This window comes from Schistocerca piceifrons, chromosome 9, assembly GCF_021461385.2.
Source record: "Schistocerca piceifrons isolate TAMUIC-IGC-003096 chromosome 9, iqSchPice1.1, whole genome shotgun sequence".
NCBI classification, from domain to species: Eukaryota; Metazoa; Arthropoda; class Insecta; order Orthoptera; family Acrididae; genus Schistocerca; species Schistocerca piceifrons.
Window position 1 is genome coordinate 203,309,782 of NC_060146.1, and position 26,715 is coordinate 203,336,496.

General features: G+C 45.5%; 1 protein-coding gene across 1 annotated transcript in view; it reads left to right on the plus strand.

Annotated features, from left to right (window-relative positions):
- Window positions 1-15,562: 15,562 nt before the first annotated feature.
- Window positions 15,563-26,715, plus strand: part of LOC124717036 (serine/threonine-protein kinase minibrain) — a gene marked incomplete at its 5' end in the record, with an annotated part of 140,232 nt that continues 129,079 nt past the window's right edge. Inside the window, one exon of the mRNA XM_047243691.1 lies at window positions 15,563-15,742. Within this exon, the coding sequence (XP_047099647.1) occupies window positions 15,563-15,742 (180 nt within the window). The remainder of the gene's footprint in view (window positions 15,743-26,715) is intronic.

Below are 26,715 nucleotides of genomic sequence, written 5' to 3' on the forward strand. Positions count from 1 at the left end.
TTAGCCGTGCAGATTACCTGACATGAATCCCACTGAACATTTATGGGACATAATGGAGAGATCAGTTTCTGCACGAAGTATTGCCCAGCCATCACTTTCGCAGTTACGGATGGTGTAGTGGCAGCATGTCTCTATGTTTCTGTAGAGGACTTCCATTGACTTTCTGAGTTGCTGCACTACACCGGCCAAAAGGAGATCTGACATGATATCAGCAGGTATTTAATTGTCATCTCATTGTAATCCACATCCACATTCCACGAGCAATGATATGGTACGTGGTGAAAGGTACTATCCGATGGGCATTCACCTGATAGCAAGTGTTGCATCTGTCGAGAATTTGAACAACACACTTCTGTGTTACACATCTACATTCTCCACTCAGTACTCTACATTGTGCGGCGGATGATACTTAACGCGATCACCGAGGGATCGTCACTCGATATTCACTGCTCTTCCTGTTCAGTTTGATCTACCATCTATGCTCTATAACCACCTTATGGTGGGTTGTGAAGGATACTTATGGTACCAGCTGATGAACAGCCACACTATAGCAGTTACCATATCATATCTATGTATGTATATAAGATGTTCTGATTGATTGACGCATCATTGCAGGGCCAAACAGCTAAACATGAAACTTGAAAAGATTGATGATCTTGTATTGTAGATATAATTTAAGAAGGGTGTTTTCGAAATTCGAATATATGTTCTCAAAATTTCACCAGCTAAATGTCATCTAGACCTATTTTCCACAAGTCATTCCATGGTGTGTCAAGGAGGGTACTTAAAGCACCAGCTTGTGGACCATCACCTGATATCAAGTGCCACGTCTTTCGAGAATTTCGCAGTCTTTGTATCCTCTGTGTATCTCCCTCCTTCGTCTATCCGACCCCTCCTCCTCCCTCTCTATTCCTTCAGTTCCTCATCCCCTCTCTTCCCTCCTACTCTAATTTATTTGTCCATCTTCTGCTCCTCCCTTTCTTGTCTTTCTCGTCCTCCTCTCTCTCACTATTCTTCTTCTCCTCTCTTCTCTCTGTCCAGCCACATGTTCAGCCTCTGGGAAGCACTCTGATAATACCAGCATAACACATCTGTCTTGCAGGGCAGCCTAGATGTCAGGGGTTACCAACCCTTTAGCTCCCTTCACCGCCATCCCTATGGGAGCTATATGGTTCTCCCCACAATAAGTAGTATGTGTACCACATTTGAGTGAAATTTATCCAGTTGTTTAGGAGAAGTGGAAGAAAGCCCCCCCCCCTTCCTCAATCGCACTCACATTTTTATATATGTGTGAGGTACACTCCATTTCTCCTTATGGTCTGTAACAGGAAAGTATTTATTGGAGGAAAAGAGAGTACACTGTTAATGATCATTATGTTTCACAAGTTAGTAAAGACATTAATCTATGAAAGGCTGCAAAATGGTTACAGTACCTTCTGATATTATGAAACGAACCATGAGGTTGGGACGAGCGAAAGACAGCAATGTGAGCAATGAGATACGACTGTGCGACAAGCTTGTGATTCCATATTCACGTCGCGTAAATTTCGAAGGCTATTTATGCCTTGCAAACGGTTAATGTTACGATCTGATAGGTGGCCCACAGTATGTGTGAGACCACAAGCACTCAGTACAAGACTCGCGCCAACATGGCGCCTAGCATTAAATCCATTGTGGTGGGCGTCAACTACCCAATGTGGACGTTACGCATTCGCTGCTCTAGAAAACTGACAAAAATGAGATCGAGTCATTGTTCTAGGTCCTAATCCACATCTACGTACATACTCCGCAAGTCACCACAGGATGTGTGGTGGAAGGTACCTTTGTACCACTACTAGTCATTCCCTTCCCCTTTCCGGTTGCGTTCTCAAATGGAGCGAGTGAAAAACGACTGTGTATATGTCCCCGTACGAGTCCTAATTTCTCTTATCTTTGCGGTCCTTAGACGAAATGTACGTTGGCTGCAGTAAATCGTTCTGCAGTGTTGCACAAAAGGAACGTCGTCTTCCTTCCAGGGATTCCCATTTGAGTTCACAGAGCATTTCACTTATTTGCTGCGATGTATTCCTTAATCCGACCTGGTGGGGATCCCAAAATCTCGAACAATACTCAAAATTGGTCGCGGTCTCCTTTATAGGTGACCTACACTTTCCTAAAATTCTCCAAATAAACGGAACTCGACCATTCGCCTTCCCCCACCACCTTACGCGTTCGTTTCATTTAATTACGCTTTGCAACGTTACGCCCAGATATTAAAACGACGTGAGTGTCAAGCAGCATACTGCCGATGCTGTATTCCAACATTACGGGTCTTTTTTTCCTACCCATCTTCAGTAACTTACATTTTTCTACATTTAAAGCAAGGTGTCATTTATCACTGCAAGTGCAAATTCTGTCAGTCATCTTGTATCCTCCCACATCACTTGAGGACGTCACCTTCCTCTACATCACAGCGTCGTTAGGAAATAGTCACAGAGTACTGCACGCCCTAGCTATGAGATCATTTACGTATATAGGCTAGGGAAGCTGGAAATGCTTCGCAGTTGCTGAACACGTCTGAAAACTGGATGTAAGTCCAAATTTTCTACCCTCTCTCTGTATATCTCCTCCTTACCACCACCCCCTCTCTCTGTCCATCTCCTCCCAAACACCACCCCCCTCTCTATCTACCCCCTTCTTCCCCCTCTGTGTGTCTGTTTCCTCCCTTCCTGTTAATCTCCTCTTCCTCAAATGAAATGAAATTATCGTATGGCATTTATTGGCCGGGATGTCCCCTTCGGGGTTGGGCCGCCGTATTGCAAGTCTTTTTAGTTGCGTGTCAATGATGATGAAAATCGTGATGTAAGACACACAACACCCGGTCCCCTGCCGGGAATCGAACCCGGCCCCCCTTGCGTGGCAGGCGGTAGCGCTACCGCTGAGCTACGGAGGCGGACTCCGCTTCCTGTCTCTTTGACATTGAACCTTGTTTGTTGTTGCTGCAAACGAACCTTCGATGAGGAACTGAGTCCGTTCATGAGCGGGTAAAATCGACTGGAAACATTGATTTAATCTGCGAACGAATAGGGTTACAAATTTAGCCAAAAATACAACGTCCCTAATTCTGTTAGAATGGATTGCGAGGAATAAAAGAAAACAGTACATTGTTGTGTATGCAAATTTGGTATAAAATTCTGCGCAAGGAGAGAGACTATACGAGTAGAGGGAAGCTGTGATTTATATAAGGGTTTAAAGCTAACTGCAAGAAAGAAAAAGAAAACCACACAATTTCACAGCAAAGCACTTTCCTTCTCACAGTCGGGTGTACAAAAACCTGTACATTGTTGATTTAAAAAATATATGGCTCATGAAGGAAATGGGTCGAGAACTTTTCGAAATTTTTGCTAACAGTGTTTTCCAAATAATTCATATATGTAATTATCTAAAACTTGCACTGCAGATGTTTCGGAAATGGACAGTGCTGTTGGCATGCAGTTTTCTGAGAATGAAACAATGCCTATTGACATTAATAATCTAAAGTAGGGTAAATAAGAATGTTAGTGGTGTTCGTTGGAGGATTCCGCTGCGAATCGTGTATGAGATACCGTATTTTCAGATGTTTCCACACCGACGCCCATTTATGCCATTCAACCTGCAAAGTTGTTAGGTACGGTGTTGTTATGTTTGCGTACAGTGTGCTTGTGTGTCCCCCGCGTGCTTGCTACTCGCCAGTCAGTCAGTGAGTTACAGTCCAAGCAGTAGATCGTGAGTGAACGATGGGATCTACCATGCAGAAAAAGCGCGCATGCTCGTGCTGTGTGGAGAGTGTAAGAGGAATGCAGTTAGTTCTTGTACGGGGTACGGGGCAAGATATCCCAGTATACATCAACTACCTCGGAAGTTATTTATCAACCTCTTAAACCAGTTACGTGAAAATGGTAGTGTAACATGTGGACAACGTAACAGAGGGAAGCACGTGACGAAATTAATGTGCTCGCTGCTGTTACAGCCGATCCTCACGTTAGCTCCCACACAGTCGCGCCACGATGTGGCATGTGTCTCCATCGGCGTAAGTTCCAACACTATCACATCTCAGTCCGTCAAGAGCTGCGCGGAAATGATTATGAGAATCCTGTTATTTTCGGTATATGGGCATTAAGAGAGTATACTCTAGATAAACCATGTATGCTGTTTAGCGATGAAGCCCCATTTACGTCATGACCAGGTAAACGGTCGAAACATAATGAAAATCCCCGTTGCCTTCGTCAGGTGGAGCGTCAGCGTCCGTGTAGTGCAAACGTGTGGTGTGTGGGATAGGGAACCATTACCTCATAGGCCGTTTTTCATAGACAGAACAGTGAACGCGCACAAGTTTCGCAGCCTCCTAACAGTCCATCTTCCACGGATGGTAGAAAACGGTCTTCTGCGACTAGGAGGGGCCTTTTGTACCAGTGTGATAGCTGTCCAGCCCATACAGCGCGAAGCACTACAACATGTCGTTACGAATTGTTTCTAAGTCGTTAGATGTGACGCAAAGGACCTATACCTTGGCGGGCCAATTCCCCGGATTTGACGTCTGTAGACTTCTTTTGTGGTGAAAACTGAAAAATTCTGTCTACAAAAACATACCAACTACAAGCGGTGATACGCAACGGCCGGCCGGTGTGGCCGAGCGGTTCTAGTCGCTACAGTCTGGAACCGCGCGACCGCTACGGTCGCAGGTTCGAATCCTGCCTCGGGCGTGGATGTGTGTGATGTCCTTAGGTTAGTTAGCTTTAAGTAGTTCTAAGTTCTAGGGGACTGATGACCTCAGATGTTAAGACCCATAGTGCTCAGAGCCATTTGAACCATTTGATACGCAACGAACCACTGCAGCCTGATCGGACATCTTCGCTGAAATACTCGCACGTGCAGCAGTCGTTCCATACCAGACTGGAAGGGTATATTGACCCTGGCAGCGGTCATTTTGTACACAACCTGAGATAGTCAGTTGTCTCGTTACTGGTAAGAACCCACATAACTACTATAGGCACTTTGGTTATTCTTTAGCGTCTGTTACCATAGGTATCTTACAAGTGTCGGTATGGGAACTTCTCAAAACACAGTATCTCGTAAACGACTTGCACTAGAAACGTGCAACAAACGTCACTGAGATTGTAATTTACCCCACTCTTAGTTTATTAATGTCAATAGGCATTGTTCCAGTTAAAAAAGTGTATGTTTCGGCAAAAATACACTTTCTAAGTACAAGGTGTACATAAAGTCGGGGAACACGTTCAATTTGTTATTGAATAAAAACCAAACATTATACAGATATCATACGTATGTCATTTTGGAGAGAAACTCTGAAAGTTTTTTTCGTCTATACAGCCACAGTGTAGTTTGGTAATTTGCCGATAGTCAGCGCTAGTCGCAAACGTGGCTAGTTCAGGTGTGGAGCAAGTTTTCTGTGTGTTGGAGTTCGACAAAAACAAGTGTGCTACAGCTGTTGAACTGATGTTTAGAACCAAGTACGGTAAGAGGCCACCAACAAGGAAGGCCATTTACCATTGGCACAACAAATTCGTTACGACGGGTTGCTTGTGCCCGGCAAAGAGAAGCAGACGTCCCAGTGTGAGTGAAGTCAATGTGGAGAGCGTGCGAGAGACATTTATAAGGAGCTGGATATCATCAAATTACCAAACTACGCTGTGCCTGTATACATGAAAAAAAGAAAAAAAATCTTTCAAGGTTTCTCTTCATAATGACACATGTATGATATCTGTACAATGTTTAGTTCTTGTGCAATAAATAATTGAAAGTGTTCGCGGACTTTATGTAACCCTGTATTATTACAATCTGTTTATTGGCTATCAACACGAGCCTCTGACTACCAATCCATCCTGTGAAAACCGCACATCAATAGCGCTTCGCATTTCCGTGATACTTGCTATGCAAGATTTAGGTGATTCAGCCTGTTAGTATCCAACGTCCATCCGAATGTTTATTCGACCATCGTGTAAAAACATGAAGTAAATTTGTCAAGAACTTTTCGCGATTTTTGGTAACAACGTAGAATATGACTTGTGTTTATATAGTAGTATAGACAATAAGAGCGGTTCTGACGAACTTCTGTGGGGCAGCCCTGCCGGTACCCTTTATCTCTGATTCGTTCTTTAAAATCTAGGTCCCTTTGATATGTAAGGGAAAGAAGCGAGTCGATGAGCAAGACGTGGTGCTAAGGACGGATTGGAAAATACGGTGGACTGTTAAAAAGGGAGTTGGTTTTCATTACAAATTACGAAGAGAGGACCACGCGGAAACATTGAAAAGAAGAAGGGACAGGGTAGTAGGGCATTGTGTTTAGGCATTAGCGAGTAACTTCCACGGTACTGTAGGGAACTGTAGAGGGAGACAGAGATTGGAATGCACGCATGTACGGTGGAAGTGGTACTCTGAGGTGAAGAGGTTAGCACGGAGGAGAGATTCGTGGCCGGCCGCATCAAACCAGTCACAAGACTGATGAGACTCTCCCCCCTCATTAAATAAAAAAAAAGATAAAGGATCTCTACAGATCTGTCAAGTTACCATTACCCGGATACGCGTGAGTGTCAGTTACCTCCTAGCGGACGCATCTTTCCACTCGTGCCGTCCTTCTCCACGCAGTGGAACTTCCATAAGTCTGCGCCATCATCGTGAAATTAATAATTATGAGGCTAAAAGTGCTGCATCGCACTTAAAATTATCCAGATATACTTACGAACCGCTTTGGGTAACGTATCACGACCCCTGCCACATGTAACCAGAGTGCAGAACGGCGAGCATTATTGCGATTCATTTGCTGTGTAAGTAATGTAGCAGCTGAAAGTTCCACATAGGACATGACCCCACGGCCCGTCCCTTCCCGTACTGTATTTTTTCCGCTCCGTCAGTCGCTGGCTGCAAATTACGCTAACGCTATTGGGTAATGTCTCGCCCGGCCAGTGCCAAAAAACTCTTGGCCATCTGGTGCTCCAAATTCCGTCACTTTCATTTCTGGCCAGTCCCTGCATACATCAAAAATTTAGAGAATCGGCTGTGGTCGTAGGTGCTCCAGGTTTTGCATTTACACCGTGAACCTCTGGACGCGATGAGTATGCTTCTGAGCGAAAGGTGTGCAAGTCCGCTATCGTAGCTGTCACGAACAGGTGTGTTTTTGCATTGATAGTAGCTAGTAATTTCATGCTAATTCGTGAGAGATCTAGTAACTGTATCGTTGGTTTTCAAAATTGATCCTTCCTCCCAATTTCGATTACTTGCGTCCTCAGACCTACAGACTTTAAGATTGGCGTTAACAGTTAATACATATTTAAGTTTTTTTGAGGACCTGAAAAAAAACGTTAATCCCACAAAAGAGGGCTGGTTCTTTATGGATGCAAATCACTTTTGTAAGAAACTGATTAAATCTGTTGATGAGGATGGAAATGATAGAAACATCAAGAAAATTGAGAAAACAGCGATGTCAGTGAGTACAACATTAGAAGAAAAAAATTACCTTTATTGCTCATTGTTAAAGCTTGCGGAGTTCAATATGCACGAAGTAGATAGGGCTAAGGAATTGTGCTAGGTAGGCAGCAAAATAACCCGTGACGGACGGAGCAAGGAGGACATCAAAAGCGGACTAGCACTGGCAAAAAGGGCATTCATTCCTGCCCAAGAGAAGTCTACATGGCCTTAATTTGAGGAAGAAATGTACGTTTGGAGCACAGCATTGTATGGTAGTGAAACATGGATTGTGGGAAAACCGGAACAGAAGAGAATTTTGAAGCATTTGAGATATGGTGCTACAGACAAATGTTGAAAATTAGGTGGACTGGTAAGGTTAGGAATGAGGTGGTCCTGCGCAGAATCGGAGAGGAAAGGAATATGTGGAAAACACTGATAAGGAGAAGGGACACGATAATAGGACGTCTGTTAAGACATCAGGGAATGACTTCCATGGTACTAAGAGCGATCTGTAGACGGTAAAAACTGTAGTGGAAGGCAGAGATTGGAATACACCCAGCATATAATGGAGGACGAAGGTTGCAAGTACTACTCTGAGGTAAGAGGCTGCCACAGGAGAGGAACTCGTGGTGGGCCGCGTCAAACCAGTCAGAAGACTGATGACTCAAAATGCACCAGTGCGAACTGAGTGGGTAGTGTAGCACTGGTATTTTACATTAGTAAATATTTTCCGTGTAAAACACTACTGCACACTACCGGTAAAACGAATGAGGTGACCGCGCGAGGTGGCGCAGTGGTTAGCACACTGGACTCGCATTCGGGAGGACGACGGTTCAAACCCGCGTCCGGCCATGCTGGTTTAGGTTTTCCGTGATTTCCCTAAATCGCTCCAGGCAAATGCCGGGATGGTTCCTTTGAAAGGGCACGGCCGACTTCCTTCCACGTCCTTCCCCAATCTAATGAGACCGACGACCTCGCAGTTTGGTCTCCTTCCCCCAAATCAACCAGCTAATCGAATAACTTAGAACTGTTTTAAACAGACTGGCTTCGTATTCGGAAGGGTGGAGGCTCCAGTCTTCATCCGGCCATCATGACTTAGGTATTCCTTGGTTCCTAAATTACTTCAGGCAAATGCAGGGATACATTCTGTGAACGTTTTCAATATTCTCCGTCAATCCAGTGGGATAAGGATCTCATGCCGCACAACAGTACTGCGGAAGAGGACGGACAAGCGTAGTGTAAGCACTCTCTTCAAGCACTCTTGTTACATTTTCTAAGTGTTTTGCCAGTAAATCGCAGTCTTCGGTTTGTTTTCCCTACAACATTGTCTATGTGATCGTACCAATTTAATTGAATTGGCAGCCTTTAGATTTGTGTGCCTTATAGTGAAACCGAGGTTTCGCGTATTACTTTTAGTACTCAAGTGGATGACTTCATACTTACCATTATTTACAGTCGATTGCCACTTTTCACACCTTACAGATATCTTGGTTAAATCATTTTAAAATTAGTTTTGATCTTCAGATCAGTTTATTAGACAGTAAATGAAAAAAAGCATCATCTGCTCCTGTTATTTCCTTAATTGTTTATGCAGATTCTGAACAGCAGAGGGCCTACAACACTTTCTTTGGGAGCGCCAGATATCACTTCTGTTTTACTCGACGACTTTCCGTCAGTTACTATGAAATGTGACCTTCCTGACAAGAAATCACAAATCCTGTGGCACAACTGAGACGATAATCTATAGGCACACAGTGGTTTAAAACTTAGTCAGTGGTCTGCAATCAAATATATTTACAAACTTAGTTTGGTGCTGATTTAAAAACAATTTGTTTGATAAGCTTCTGAAGTGTGGTTCTTAGACTTAATAAATTTTCATCTGTCAAGAAGTGTGGTCCACATGCACATTTGTCAGGCGTTTCTCCCTGTGGCCTGTTTGATCTGTTTCCAATTCTTTTCATGGAAATACAGATTTCCTGATGTAACAAGCTAGAAAATATTCTACCTTACTTGCGGGTATTGCCCAACAAAGCGAAGGGAAGACCTGACCCCCGTGCCTCACAACGAGCAGCTGCTATGGTATAAATTTCAAACGAAAGGAACATGAAGCAACGAATAAGCATTATAGAGACGGCCACCTTCAAATGTGGTACACATTTGTAGCGAGGAATGATGATGATGTAATGAAACGCAGTGAATAGAAGAAAACCTACATTCAGAATATGCAGAAAACATTAGTGATTGTGTCAAAATGAATGAAATTTCAGTATCTCTTTCTCAATTACATACTGCCACTCTAAATAACACAGATATATGAACGTTCGTATTCTTATTATTTTTCTTAATCATGCGATGTCGTAGTCTTGTGCAGAGAATGACAATCGCCTGCCACAAGTCTTTTCGGTTGACGCTTCTTCAGCGACTAGCGTGTCGGTGATGATGAAATAATGATGAGGACAACATAACACCCAGTCACCGACAGGAGAAAATCTCCAACCCGGCCGCGAATCGAACCCGGGCCTCTCGCTTGGCATTCTGCCACGATGACCACTCAGCTAGGGAGGCGGACGCCGTCAACAATCAACCAGTTAGCAAAATGAGCACAGGTAGTTTCGTAGTCTGGCAACGGTTGAGGGGTGTACACATGTGATGTCGGTCAAGTAATACTGTTGCTGTGGCTCGGTGTCTACCACATGTAATTTAGATATAAATGTCCATCTGTTTAAAATGTGTTCTACATGTGGATGCGGAAAATACGCTGCGATATGGACACATATTTTTGGCTGTCGGAGAAGGTTCGTGACACTTTTTGGTACACGAACTGCCAGTTCGACGATAGCCCAATAGATTTTGGCCTGCTACCTGGCGAAGCGGAAACGGCCGAGCAGTGGATGGTTCTTACCTGCCACTCTGCAGACGTTTTTGATTCGAATGATCGTGCCTCTCAGTTTCCTTGAGTGTTGTCCATTCCTCTTGGAACATCCTGTATAGCCGCGCGGGGTAGCCGTGGGGTCTGGGGCGCCTTCCCACGCTTCGCGCGGCCACCCCCGTCTGAGGTTCGAGTCCTCCTTGGGGCACGGGTGTGTGTGTTGTCGTTAGTGTAAGTTAGATTAAGTAGTGAGTATGACCCTATCAATTTGGTCCCATAGGAACTTAACACAAATTTCCAATTTCCAGCCCTTGTACAGCAGGTGGTTTACTGCGGTGGATTTGATATTCAAGTCTGAACATCAGAGGCGTCACTTCATTCAGTATGAGCGGAATTAACACACCGATACCAACACCGTTTCCACTTTAAGAAGCAGTCTTGATATGGCTATTGCTGGATCGCGCCAAGCACCGTCTGCAAATTTACTTTTATCTCGTCTATAATTTACACAATAATGAAGTCTCACTGGGACAGTCTTGATCCACATAAAGACAGTTATAGGTTGTGACCGTTTCGGCCCGATGTGGATGATCTTCGGAGATACTTCACGGAGCCATTTATTTATTCCAAATTTGAAGAACTATTACCCGATATTTTAAAACAGATCGTACATATTGCAGTTTTCGTTAGTTATCTTTTTTGTAGTTTTTTGTTTTGTTTTTATCTGCAAAATTTTGCAAAGTATGATACTTTAAAATAACGATAATTTGAGGGTGAAATATAATTTTTTTTTTGCAATGATGTAAAAAGATGATAATGTAGAGGAGAGATTTGCTAGTGTCATCACCGATTTAACTGGCAATGAATACCTCGGAATAGTTTCTTCGAGCTGTTGACCGCCAGTCACAACAAAATAGTCTATAAAAGGGTCATTCAATAATTAGAGGGACAAATTGGCCTGAGGAAAAACAGTTTGTAGGGCAAGTTTGGTACTTTTAATGCTTTAAGTGGCATCACTTGAATGAGCCCTGATCAGCTGATATATCAACATTGTTTTCTTTATAACCTCAAAAATACATTTCAGGATGGAGAGTCCGCTTGAAACGTCCATATTAGTTGAACAACTCTCTGTTATTCGTTTTTTTACTTGCTGAAGGCGAGAAACCAGTGAATATATACTGTAGAATGTCTGACGTTTATGGTATAGGTTGTATGAATCGGGCAAATTTTTACAAGTGGGTAGAGCGGTTCACAAATTGCCGCGACTCAGTGTCTGACGAAGACCGTTCTGGCCGACCAGTTGCAGTTTCAATTCCCTCACTTCAAAGTCGAATTAGTGACATTATTCGTACCGAGCGCCATGTGATTGTGGAAATGATAGTTGATAAGGTTCAAGTTAGTACTGGTACAGTTCATAACATTATCTGTAAGAAGCTGAAGTACCGGAAAACATGTGCAAGATGGGTCCGAAATGAGTTGACGCGGCCACACAAGAAAACAAGGTTGAGAGAGTGCACAGAGCTAAAGGAACGTTATGAAAGAGAAGGTGAGCACTTCCTCAACAAAATTTTAACTTGTGATAAAACTTGTGTTCACTATTATGAGCCAGAATCAAAAAGACAAAGCATGGAGTGGAAGCACACCAACTCACCTGTCGAAAAAAAATTCAAAACCGAAGCGTCAGCAGGAAAAGTCATGTTGACTGTGTTTTGTGATACTGAAGGTCCAGTTTTTTGTGGCTGGGAAGCATTGCCTCATCCCCATTACAGTCATGATTTAGCACGTAGTGATTTCCATTTTTTGGCGCACTGAAGGAGGCATTACGTGGGGAGAGTTTCCAGGACAATGAGGACGTGAAAAAGTTTGCGCGAAATTGATTCAATCATCAAGATAAAGAGTTCTTTGCAGCCGGAATAAAAACGCTTGTAGTCTGTTGGAACAAGTGCATAAATGTTCAAGGGGTTTATGTTGAAAAGTAGAAAAAGTATTGTTTTTGTAAAAATAAACGCTTTTTTCTCCAGACCAGTTTGTCTCCTTAATTGTTGAACGACCCTCGTATTTGGTAGTAGATAAGTGGTGTTGCTAATCCTACGCATTAACATCAGGTACTCATCAGTGTACAACAATGGATTCCTTGCTGGCTACATTTACAGCACCTTACACTATATTTACTCCAGTATTCGCTGTCCTTGTTTGATAATACGTAAAATTTGTCAGTGCATTTTGGCTTGTTATGACTGATCGATAGTTCCAGGTCTGTTATTTACTGCTACATCTGATCATACTCCTCCTCCTCTTCCTATTCGTCTTCAGTTTCACTGTCTCCGCTGTCACTGCGGTTGTCGCTGACCACCCTCTTGTTACGTTGCATATAGGAATGTCTGCAGTCTGTTCTGTCATGTCCTCAGGTACTCTTCATGTATTGTTTTCGAAATAGTTTGTTAATGCATTTAATTGTGCCCATTGTTCTTCGTCTCTTACTGCTGTGTTTATATGTATGTCTGTTTCAATGTAGTCCAACTGTAGTTATTGTCTGTTGTTTCCGTGTTGCCCGCAGAAGACGACAGTGTATTCTGGGGAACCTCCTTCCCCACTTGTGCATGTAGGCGTTTGTCTCAGACTCATGCGGTTTAAGTGCGTCGGAGTTCAGAAGTGTACCATTCGGCGGCTAGGATCGATATGTTTCATTCTCATCCACTCCCTTATGTCAGGGAAACAGTCCCACAGTATGTCCCTTATCACTTACGTCCAACTCGCCTCGCAACTATCCAGATGCCAACGTTTAAGGAGACGTGTCGTCTGTATCCGTACACCAGTTATTGTGTATGTTGCGTCCCAGATACAAACTATCGTATGGGAAGTCGGAATTAATTACAACTTAGAGGATTCATTCTGAAAACGAGGTGGAACGTAAGTGAGCGTAATCACTCGTGTCCAGGTCCGTAGCCAAAATTCATCTCCCGTAACAGCGTCGACATGGATGGGAGACCTGCTCCGTACTCCAGTAGGCCCACCAGACGACTCCCACTTCGGGGCCGCGACGACGCGACGTAATCACGTGGGGCTGCATCCCGATTGGCTCCGTCGACTCCAGCGATACGACTGCTGCATCCCCTGTGGCGCTCCCATTGTGACCACTGTGAAGTATGCCGCAGCGCGCTGCTGTCAGTGGGGCGTCGGCGCACGGTGCTCGGGGAGGCGGGGGTCGCTTCTCACGTGTGGCGGCCGCGCTGTGTGAGCGCACGGCTCAACATTGCGTGTCTTACCTAGCCTCCCCACCTTTAACCACTACCATGCAGCTCTGTATCTGATCGTGACCACGGGGCCAACGAGGTGTACGGGTGCTGACCAGTACGTCACAGCACCTCACACTACGGGCCTTACGAGTTGGAGCGAGTTAATACACTACTGGCCATTAAAATTGCTACGCCACGAAGATGACGTGCTACAGACGCGAAATTTAACCGACAGGAAGAAGATGCTGTGATATGCAAATGATTAGCTTTTAAGAGCATTCACACAAGGTTGGCGCCGGTGGCGACACGTACAACGTGCTGACATGAGGAAAGTTTCCAACCGATTTCTCATACACAAACAGCAGTTGACCGGCGTTGCCTGGTGAAACGTTGTTGTGATGCCTCGTGTAAGGAGCAGAAATGCGTACCATCACGTTTCCGACTTCCATACAGGTCGGATTGTAGCCTATCGCGATTGCGGTTTATCGTATCGCGACATTGCTGCTCGCGTTGATCGAGATCCAATGACTGTTAGCAGAATATGGAATCGGTGGGTTCAGGAGGGTAATACGGAACGCCATGCTGGATCCCAACGGCCTCGTATCACTGGCAGTCGAGATGACAGGCATGGCTGTAACGGATCGTGCAGCCACGTCTAGATCCCTTAGTCAACAGATGGGAACGTTTACAAGACAACAACCATCTGCACGAACAGTTCGCCGACGTTTGCAGCAGCATGCTCTATCAGCTTGGAGACCGTGGCTGCGGTTACCCTTGACGCTGCATCACAGACAGGAGCGCCTGCGACGGTGTACTTAACGACGAACCTGGGTGCACCAATGGCAAAACGTCATTTTTTCGGATGAATCGAGGTTCTGTTTACAGCATCATGATGGTGGCATCCGTGTTTGGCGACATCGCGGTGAACGCACATTGGAAGCGTGTATTCGTCATCGCCATCGCCATACTGGCGTATCAGCCGGCGTGATGGTATGGGGTGCCATTGGTTACACGTCTCGGTCACCTTTTGTTCGCATTGACGGCACTTTGAACAGTGGACGTTACATTTCAGATGTGTTACGAACCCTGGCTCTACCCTTCCTTTGATCCCTGCGAAACCCTACATTACAACAGCATAATGCACGACCGCATGTTGCAGGTCCTGTACGGGCCTTTCTGGATGCAGAAAATGTTCGACTGCTGCCCTGGCCAGGACATTCTCCAGATCTCTCACCAATTGAAAACGTCTGGTCAATGGTGTGCGAGCAACTGGCTCTTCACAATACCCCAGTCACTGCTCTTGATGAACTGTGGTATCGTGTTGAAGCTGCGTGGGCAGCTGTACCTGTACACTCCATCCAAGCTGTGTTTGACTGAATGCCCAGGCGTATCAAGGCCGTTATTACGGCTAGACATAGTTGTTCTGGGTACTAATTTCTCAGGATCTATGCACCCAAATTGCGTGAAAATGTTAATCACATGTCAGTTGTAGTATAATATATGTATCCAATGAATACATCATCTGCATTTCTTCTTGGTCTAGCAATTTTAATGGCCAGTAGTGTAATACTTTGTAGCTGTACGTTTAAATAAACTCACATTCTCGATAACGTACGCCAAATTTAAGTACTTTATTTGGTGTCTACGTTATCATTGACATACTGATTGCACGCATTCCCAGAAAGTAGCCGAGTGTTCGCGTTGTATGTCGGGCAAGGCAATTAGTGTGACGTCACAATTTCGTTCCAGAGTCAATGGTACAGTTCTTACTCTGTGATATCGTCTGTACACGTCATCATTGAGGCACAGTGTATTTCCAGTAAACGTTTGTTCATTTCTCGTGTATGGGCGAGCTGCGTGCCGGATGGTGGTGACGTGCGCCTCGCGTGTTGCAGCGGCGGGGTCGTCGTCAGGCGGCGACCCGGCGGCCGTGGGGAGCGCGGGCGGCGGCGGCGCGGGCGGCGGCCGGCGCGGCGTGGGCGGCGGCGGCGCGACGAGGGACCCCGGGGGCGGCGGCGGCGGGGGCGGCAGCGGCGGCCCGCTGTACGGCCGCCTCGTGGCCGAGGACTCGCTCGCCGCCGCCGACATCCAGGCCATGCAGGCCTGCATCCCGCGCTACTTCCGCGACCCCGCGCACGCGCCGCTGCGCAAGCTCTCCGTCGACCTGATCAAGACCTACAAGCACATCAACGAGGTGAGTGCCGCCGAGCCGCCGCTCTCGGAAGCGACTCGCTGACCCTCATGTCCGTAGGTAGAGAAGTAATCATTGACATAGCTGCCTGAAATGGCACGGGGCTGTATTGAAACAAAAAACGAGCGAAAAAATCGGCACTGGACAGCAATACGCCAGTGACGCCGCATGAGAATCCTGTAGAAAATGAACTGTAGTCAGAGAGGGAGTCAGATGCGCCAGAAATGAGAGCACGGTGACTGTGCTAGAAAAGGCACTACTAGAGAAGCCCCTCTATCAGAATCGAGAATCCGCTTGTGCAGCTCTACGTTCCTATTCGCCGTAAGAAGGATATTCGAACGGGTAAACGAAATGATCACCAAGTTGGAAGTCACGGGTTGCTTAGACGATCGGCCGCGTGGTGGGCGACCGAGATAATGCTGCTGCTCGGACAGTTCAGGGGTAAATGGAGACTTTAGCGGGTTCATTTCCGCATGCTGGAATCAGCGTTCGTGAAGTCGCACGGCTGACCGGCATTCCCCGAAACCATTGTTTGGGTGCCACTAGGGCGTACCCTTCAATGCTATCCTCACAAAATCCAGCGTTGTCACGAACTGTTATGCACCGAATTTGTAACACGGAGAACATTTGCGGTGTGGACACTTTAAAAAATGGGGGCGGATGACGATTGGTTGTGTGACGTGTTGTGGACCGACAGAGCCCTTTTCACACTCAGAGGGCCTGTCAGCACCCACAACTAGTGAAAATCCTAGAAGCGTCGTGGAAATCCCTAACCTATCAGCTGAATGTGTGCCGGAAGGTACGACTTGGCGATCCACCCCGTACTGCTACACGTGTGGAAGATCTCTTGTGCACGTCGTTCAGTGAGGATTGCGCGCTGTCCCGCCACTTCCGTCGAGCTAAGCCTCACCGATCCCCTGAGCTCAATCCGTCTGACTATTGGTTGTGGAGTTACCTCAAGTTGTACGTGCACCGCAACCGTCCGATCTCATTACGGTTGCTAAACGAGAACGTCGACGGCACTTTCTCACCGTGCCTACTGACATGCCGTATGGGGCTGATTACATCATTGTCCGTCGACTGCAAGTATTGTTGGAGGAGAAAGGGCGACATGTTGGAACATTTCTTATAAAGAACATCATTTTTGCTAAAGATCAATCGTTTTGCTCATTACTGTTTTTGTATCATATGAAACACCATTTGTTGGTCATTTCGCACAGCCGTATAAAATCCCATGTCATTTCAAGCATGTGTGTCATTTTTTAGTTCTCTACCTTCATTATTCCGTAAAGCATCGAATTTTCAAATGTTAACGGACTTTTGGGTCACCCTGTACCTCGAGTTGTGAATCAGTCAGTCACTTTGAAAGTTGATTAATCGAAGGTAATGATGGGTTGTAGATGAACAGAAAGCGGCAGCAACACAGTCATAAGTGGGGAAGAGCCCAAATTCGACTCTGTAATTGTGGTGTGATCTGCATTCCAGATTTTCAGAACAGCGGGAAGTTAATATTAAATTACTGAATTCGGGAGAAAACATTCCACTGATGTTCAAAATCAAGCTGACGTGTTATCAGGTATCAGTTAATGGAAAAGTCTCAGTAGTGTGATCAGTGAAGCCCTTATAAGATTGAGATGAGTAATAGAGAGAGAAATAGTAGTAGTGAGGAACAAGAGTGTAACGAGATGGCGCGTTACCTAAACAGGTCTGTTTAGGAAGCGGCTAGACCAGCACGAGCGCGCACGCACGGTCGCCGCTTGAGTGTTGGGCGCTGGCATCAAAATGTGGCTGCCGGAGGTCGTCATGTAGCATAGGGGAAGCGCAGACCGTGCACTGCCTGCAGAGGACTCATAGTATATCAAGTTCGCCGTAGTTCAAGACATAAGCGTGTACACTTAATGACGCAGAGTGTGTTTCTCTTAAACTGTTGAAAAGCGGCTTCGTGGTCAGGTTAGGAACATCAAATCGAAGGTCAGATAGACCAGTATCAATTTATAACGTCAGTGTGGGATGCCTGCCTACCGTTTGGAGTTGTAGGACTGCAGTGAGACACCCAGTTGAGTGATAAGTTTCATTTATAAGTCTTACAGCCTCTTATAAAAAATTTTCTTCAAGATAAATTTCCACAACTTCATAGTTTTGCATATAAGATTATGTCGATGTTTGGACTTGCATTTTTCTGCGAGCAACCTTTTCCGGCATTGAAGAAAACGAAATTAACTACAGAAGCCCACTGACAGACTTCAGTTTATGAGCTTATCTTCGAATTAGCGCCGGCCGGAGTGGCCGAGCGGTTCTAGGCGCTACAGTCTGGAACCGCGCTACCGCTGCGGTCGCAGGTTCGAATCCTGCCTCGGGCATGGATGTGTGTGATGTCCTTAGGTTAGTTAGGTTTAAGTAGTTCTAAGTTCTGTGGGACTGATGGCCACAGAAGTGAAGTCCCGTAGTGCCATTTTCGAATTAGCACTGCTCAGAAATTGGTCCAGACATTGGTCCTTTAGTGCAAAGCAAAATAAGCAGTGTTCATTGACATGCGGAGTTCCTGCGTTTAACGTGGGAGTAAAAGCTACGACATACATTTTGATGTCAATTTTAACTTCGTTTGAAAATCACTTTCATTTTCAGCCGTAAAACATAACATGTTTCGTACTTAATTGCCCAATGTTGTTCGCCTCATCAAGTGCAATAAATATAAGTTTCATTTCATTGTCATTTCTCATAATTGCAACGGTTTTGGAAATATTTGCCTCGAAAGGCATTGATTAGCCACGGTGAAGCGATACATCTTCGTAGAAGTATTACCGCCATAGAGTAGACCCGCTGACAAACAGTTTGTCGGGCCGAGCATTCTTGCTGCGATTCCTGCTGGCCTTCCCCTTCCCCTTCCATTACTCGCCGTGGGCCGGTCGCGTTCTCTGTGATGGGCGCTGACTGCGGACGCTACGTGTTCACTGCTCCAGGACATCGACAAAAGGCAGGCTGAGTGATTCTGCTGTATCCAGTGTAGTCCCAGCGAGAGCACACTGCCACTGTAACCACGGCTTTACTTTGCCATCCGAAACGGCCGTTCGAACAAAAAGCTATGCCCGCCTTTCAACCTACTAACCTAGGACATCACACACATCCATGCCCGAGGCAGGATTCGAACCTCTGACCGTAGCAGAACCGCGGTTCCGGACTGAAGCGTCTAGAACCGCTCGGACACATCGGCCGGTGGCAGAAAAGACTAGGAAGGAAGAACTGAGACATTGGGATGAAAACGAAAATTATTTGTGAAAAACCTGTCAGCTTGGAAACAGAAGGATGAAATAGAATACCGTAATAAGTAATTGCTAAAAGAGAAGTTCGTAGAAAATACAGAGGGAGTTGGGAAGAATTTGTGGCCCATTTAGAATATATTTGCAGATCACAGCCACATACATTCAAAGTTATTAAAAAACTAAACAGTGAGATAAAAGAGAATGTGAAATTAAATCCCAACCCTTTACCTAAACGGTTGCAATACTTTCAGAATCTGTGGTCTCTAATATTAGAGCCTCTGACAATACAACTCTCAGGGAACAATTCTAGAGAAACCATCTCTACGTGTGAACTTTAAAAAGTAGTGAACAAAAGGAATTATTAAGCCTCAGAAGGAGATTAACCAGTCTCGAGCTGTTTAAATATGCAGGGAAGACTTTTATAGACAGATACATAGTGTCATAAGTAAAACCTGGTCGGATGAGGATATACCTGAGAGCTGGATTAAATCAGTTGTCTTTCCTATCTTCAAAAAATGAGACCTGGTAAAATTATGATAACTACCGACGAACAAGTTTATCGAACTTGTAATATAAAACTTTTTGCAACAAAAATAAATTGTATAGATCCTGTGAATCATTGATGAGCAAACGGATTTTCAAAAAGGAAGATCATGCTGTGATGACTATTTTCAATTGAAATTAGTAATAGAAGAACATTAAGAATTCAATCCAGAAACAAATATGCCTTCGTCCACTTCAAAAAAGCTTTTAACAGTCATTAAGCTGAACAGGTGATTACAGCAAATGGGATCAGAAAAGGAGTGAAGATGCATTAAAAGAATTTAAAGTGGGACCTGTCACACATTAAATTCAGAACTACCAGAACAATTATAGAAAATATATACAACGCATAAGCACAACGGTCTAAGATCGCTAGGCCGACCAATGAAAAGCGGGCAGGAGAATTTCTCTACGACACTGTAACATGTCAAGAGGACAGGATGATGATGATGATGATGATGATGATTGACTGAATTTAAACATTTAAAATGCTGTAAATGCTACTCATTAAGAGGTGTAATCTTATGTTGAAGGTTTAACGCCATAAGTCGGGCATTAAAGTTAAAAACTGTATACATGTCTCGAGCAGCAAAATCAAGGCGCGCAAAAAAATCCACGCTATATTCATCCAGTATTCGAGAATGACAGCACTTAGTTACTTGCAAGAGGCTTTCGATATAATTTCAATCCTTTTTGAAACTTTTTCTTTCTGAGACCAATCATAAAATAATGAAAGGAAAAAAGTTAATCGCTTACTACATTTTCGCTGTTCATGCAATAGATCTTCAACAGCAGGCATGATTTTTATTACTTTTTCATCACTGCTGCCTATACACGGGAGTTCAATTGTTTAATGAATTGGGGTTGATGTGATTGCTGGTGCTTCACTGTTCCTCATAATGCTGGGGACCTTACCAGATAACACTGACATAGAAGGTCCAAAGAAGAGCAGTGCCTTTCGTCACTGAATCCTTTGGTTAAGTATGACCGCGACATAGACAAGTTCATTCAATTCCAGTGAAAGATGATAAAAGAACTAGAGACGGAGCACAAGGTCGGATTAGGGGAGCGTGGGAAAGATACTTGGTAGACCGCTTCAAAGGGACCATCCCGGCATTCGCCCGGATCCCCTTAGGGCAACCACGGAAAACCTAAATCTGGATGGCCGGACTGGATTTGTACCGTCGTCCACCCGAATGTAACAAGTGTGCTGGCACTGGTCCACCGCTCTCGGCACGCCACAAGAGAGGCATTCTGCATCACGATGTGGTTTACTGTCAACATTCCGACAGCGTAAGTTCCTAGAAGACTCGAGTGGTATACTGCTTCCTCCTACGTACGTCTCGCGAAAAGAACATGAAAGTAAAATCAGAGACATTCGAACCGTTACGACGATTTACCAATAATCTTACTTTCGGCGAACACTTCGCGACGGAGAAGCTTATGCCCGCGAATCAGCATGGTTTCAGCAAGCATCGCTCGTGCGAAACTGAGCTTGCCTTTTCCTCACATCGTATACTGCGAACTATGGATGAAGGGCAACAGGCAGATTCCATATTTCTAGATTTCCAGAAAGAATTTGACATGGTACCCCATTGCAGGGTGTTAACGAAGGTACGAGCATATGCAATAAGTTCACTGATGTGTGAGTGGCTTGAAGATTCCTTAAGTAATAGAACCAAGTATGTTGTCCTCGACGGTGAGTGTTCATCGAAAACAAAGTGCCACAGGGAAGTGTGATAGGACCGCTGTTGTTCTGTACATACGTAAACGGTTCGGCAGACAGGGTGGACAGCAATCTGCGGTTGTTTGCTGGTGATGCTGTGGTGTAGGGTAAGGTGTCGAAGTTGGGTGACTGCAGGAAGGTACAAGACGACTTTACAAACTTTCTAGTTGGTGTGATGAATAGCAGCAAGCTCTAAATGTACAAAAATCTAAGTTAATGCAGATGAGTAGGAAGAACAAACCTGTAATGTTCGAATTCAATGTTACTAGTGTCCTGCTTGATACAGTCAGGTCGTTTAAATAGTTGGGTGTAACGCTGCAAAGCGATATGAAATGGAACGAGCATTTAAGAAGTGTGGTAGGGAAGGCGAATGGTCGACTTCAGTTTATTGGGGTAATTTTAGAAAAGTGTGGCTCACAAGTAAAGAAGACTGAATGTAGGACTCTGAAGCGACCTATTCTTGAATACTGCTCGAGTGTTGGGATCCGTACCAGGTCAGATTAAAGGAGGACATCGAAGCAATTCAGAGGCGGGCTGCTAGGTTGTTACCGATAGGTTCGAACAACACACAAGTGTTACGGAGATGCTTCAGGAACTCAAATGGCAATCCCTGGAGGGAAGGCGACGTTCTTTCCGAGAAACACTACTGAGAAAATTTAGACCACCGACGGCTTTTGAAGTGACTGCCGAACGATTCTACTGCCGCCAGCATACATTCCGCGTAAGGACCTCGAAGATAAGATCGAGAAATTATGGCTCATACGGACGCATACAGTCTTCTCTCTCTCTCTCTCTCTCTCTCTCTCTCTCTCTCTCTCTGTCTCTCTCTGTCTCTCTCTCTCTCTGTCTCTCTCTCTCTCTCTCTCTCTCTCTCTCTCTCTCTCTCTCTCTCTCTCTGTCTCTCTCTCTTGCGAGTGGAACAGGAAAGGAAATGTCTAGTAATGGTACAGGGTACCCTCTGCCACGCACCGTAAGGTGGCTTGCGGAGTATCTGTTGAGATATCTCACTATCCTCTGCTATAGCCATATGCGGAGAATAGATAGAAATGTAACTACGAGGGAACCTTGGATGAAAGAACAACTTCTTCAGAAGGAAGTACCAGGTTGCGTAGGAAAAGCCCGGAATACTCGAATGTAAATCGCGCAGGAACGGGATCAGTAAAAAGTCCAGGGAAGATAATGCGAAAAGAGAACAGAACAAAGTGTAAAGGAATCGAAAACTTTGTTTCATTTCATTCGTTGCATATTTAAAGACGTGCTGCTTAATGTTTCAACAAACTGACCACATGCGAATAGGACTCGTGCACTGATTGTTCCGTACAAACTTAACTGTGTATGGAGACAGTTCACATTCGGGGAATGGAGGAACTCACCTTTTTTCGTCTGTTATCGACATTCTTACTAGCAAGATATCGGTCCCATTGATTCGAAAACTTCCGATAGTGTTTTAAATTCAGATTTGAAATCAGGTAGCAAATGACGAAAGAGAGATTTTTTCTTGTGATATAATTACACGTTATTTTCTGATTTTTTCCATTTCTTAAATGTGAAACCTTCCTTCTTGCCAAAATTCATTATTATAGGTCAACGGGAAGTACCCTAGCGGTTGTGATGAGTGATTTTACGAGTATCAAAATATGTGACATAAATGGAAGAATCTTTTCATTGCATTAATACACTGAAGCGCCAAAGAAACTGGTATAGGCGTGCGTATTCAAATATAGAGATATGTAAACAGGCAAAATACGACGCTGAAGTAGACAACGCATATATAAGGCAACAAGTGTCTGGTGCAGTTGTTGGATCTGTTAACTGCTCCTACAATGGCAGGTGTTGCAGTGTTCTGCTGGAATGGCCAAAGTCCGTCGGAATGCACAATGGACATGAATATATGAAGCTGGTATCTGCACAGATACCGTTGTCTAAGTAAGCTGTATGTGTGGTGGTGTGGCAGTTGGTCACGTAACATTGAAGCTACATCATTGAAAAGGGGACACTCGTAAACGACATGGTCGGGAGTACCCTCCGGAGCACCACAGTCACACGCGGGTGTAGCCTTTTTCCCGAATCGACATAAATATGTCGGGTAGGGTCCATGTCCAGTGAGAAAGTGAAATAGTCCCCGGGTTGGTTCGAAGTATGTCATTCCCATCCGTCCCCTAATATCCGGAAGAAGATCAAAAGTTCTACGTCCGGTTTCTTCAGCTTCCCAGGATTCTTGCCATAACTGGTCTCCTCTTAATCTGATCTCAGCCCTGTTCCCAGCCCTGATGCCTAAAATCTCTTCTGTTTTCCCTGTGTTCCCTTCCTTGGCCCAGTACCATGCGGCCTGTTCCCGAATTTTGATGTCCAGGGGGCAGAGCCTCATTATGACTAACAGGGCTCCTCCCGGCGTAGTCCTGTATGCCCCCACTGATCTCACTATCTTGTTCCTCTGGACTCCTCTCACTGTCATGACAGGCGCCACCCTCGTGAGTCTGTGTGCCCAGACTCCCGAGCCGTAACCCACTATTATACTATTGTGGTATAGTTTGATGAGATGTGGTGGGAGATGAAATCTTTTGTGTCCAATGGAAATGAGGTTATTGAGTACTTGAAGGGCTCTTTGAGTTACGGTGTCAATGTGCTTTCTGAAGGACCACCTGTCATCAATGATAATTCCCAGGTATCGAGTCTCTCGTCGCCGGAGAACAGGTGAGCCCTCAATCCTGACTGTTAGCATTGTTGGCGTTTAGCGTTGTTACCAGGCTCGGTAGAGTACATAAAGGACGTAAACTGCCTCGGATGCAAATTGATCGTCGTGAAGAAGACGGCGACGCTGCTTACTCGTGAGAGACTGAATTTTCAGGACCTTACGGAATGTGGAAGGAGTCTCATTGTTTGTCTCCATTTGGCCGGCTGGTCAGATCGTCGAGTGTCCAAAATTGTGGGGATTTCGGATGTGACAGTGGCCCGATATTGGACTGCGTGGCAACGTGAGGTCAGGCATACTTGTCGCCAAGGTTCCGGTCAACCGCCACAAGGAGAGTCGTCGTACTGGGCAGCAAGCACATCGTACCTGCTGCACGTCTGCGCCTGCCGTCCCAGAACAAGCGAGGAATTGGATGCAGCAGTCTTGTGTCATCCTGCACCACTGGTCGGACACTAGTAGCAGCGTAGGCTGCTATTAACTCCACAACACAAACGACTGCTTTTGGACTGATTGATTGACTGAGGGGGGTTATGGGACTAAACGGCGAGGTCATCAGTCCCGTAATTCCAAACTGTAAAGCGAAGAAGTTAAAACATACAAGGCATAGAAGGGTAGACCAAATCTAAAAACTGGAAAAACAGAGGGTTAAAAGAGCGGTCTTCGTACGGGGGAGTGGTCATGGGTCCCAGATCTAGAAAACACGAAGAGAGGCCCCATCCACACAACCACTCTGCCACTGCTCCAGGCGTAAAGCAAAATCTTATATCACGTAGAAAACTGAGGACCAGTTCAACCATCTGTGCATCGTTTGCCAATATTAAAGACAAAGAATCTAGAAGGCTGTACTTAGTACGAAGGACCAAAAGAAGGGGACATTCCGCCAATGTGTGCGACACCGTCAGTTCGACTCCACAGCCAAATTGTGGGGGTGACTCGTTATGCAAGAGAAAACAGTGTGTGAGCCTGGTATGAGCAACGCGTTGACGGCATAAGACAGCGGACTACTTCCGAGAGGAGCGAAAGGAAAAGCGCCAAACTGCAGTAGTCTCCGTGATTGTGCGGAGTTTGTTACCGATGGCAGTAGCGTACCAGATGTCATTCCACTTTTGGACAAACAGAGATTTGATGTGGATCGACATATCTGCACCTGGAATCATGAAACTGAATGGGGTGGGGGGTGGGGGATCTGCCGTTCTATCCGAACGGCAGCCAGTTCATTCCGAGGGATGCCCACATGACTTGGGAGCGACAGAGCAGGCGGCACGGCCAAGGGCAGAGAGAAGGGTGGCGACAGTAACATCGGTCTGTAGCGTGCAAACTACTCAGAGTCGGTACATATTAAAACACTGGGGAAGGAGGCCTGAGAAACAAAATGGGGGGCCCTATTAATGGCTGGCAGCTCTGCTATGACCACACTACATGATCTCGGCAGTAAACGGTGTTCCATGGCAGTAGAAGACGTAAAATCGTACCCGGCTTATCTATCTTTTAGAATCATCAGTGTAGAAGACGGTAGCACCCTGGAGCTCTTCAATGATGTAACGCACAAGACATCGAAATACCACAGGCGCAGACCTTAGGATTGGCTGAGGCACCACCAAGGGGGAGGAGTGGGGGTGTAAGGAAATACACGGGCACATTGCAGTGAGTGGAGATGGATATCCCGACAGGGGAAGTGAGACGCATTCCAACCGGCAGTACCTCCCGTGGGTGGGCCGCGTTTGGAATGGTGCTGCGACAAAGCGTGAACTGTGATGAATAGCATAGTGGTGTGTTCAGCAGTTAATCACGGTTATGCCCTACCCCGGATGGCCATCATCGCATAGAATGACGGCGATCTGGGGATAGGTTGCATTCTTCCTCTGTTTTGAAGAGCCTCAGCGGTGTTGCTCGTGGTGTCATGGTGTGGGGAGCCATCAGATATGACTTCAGGTCACGGGAGTGATGGAATTCCGACATCACAACTGTTGTGTTGCCTATCGTGTTCCCTATCATGATGTCATTTTTCAATAGGACAATGCTCGGTACTTCCGTGGTCAGCGAGATCCGCGATCAGTCCGTGTTTGTAGAACAGCTCAGACGTCAACTCCGTTGCTTGACTGGTTGGTTGATTTGGGGGGAGGGGATCAAATGCGAGGTCATCGGTCCCATTGGATGAGGGAAGGATGGGGAAGGAAGCCGACCGTGCCAATTCAAAGCAATCATCCCGCCCTGTGCCTGAAATGATTTAGGAAAAACACAGAAAACCTAAGTCAGGATGGTTGGACGCGGGTTTTAACCGTCGTCCTCCCGTTAACTCCATCCCAGAGCCAGTGTAGCGGATATCGAGGACCAACTACAATGGTTATGGGCCAGTTTGCCTCAGAAGACGGTACAATACCTGTGTGCCACCGTTTCCAACAGAATCTATGGTCACATCCAGGCCATAGGGATGCAACATCACACTGGTAAGTGGGCTCATCCTGCTTACTGCATCGTACACACATCAAAAAAAGTTTTGCATCACCTCAGTTCCCAGAACTACTGACGATAGACGTTGACTGTGGATATTGTATCACAGGCACAGTCCCTTTGACTGTTCAGAGATGCCACTAAACCCGCCCAAAGATGTAAATAACCCTGCATGGGCAGTTCCAATCATTCCACGAGGAAGGTACACGGCTCGTATTGTCTGTAGTTCAACCACTCCTAGACCGTCAGTACCGCGGTTCGATCGCGTCCTCATTGTTACTTTGTGCCAAGAAGGTCTCTCAAC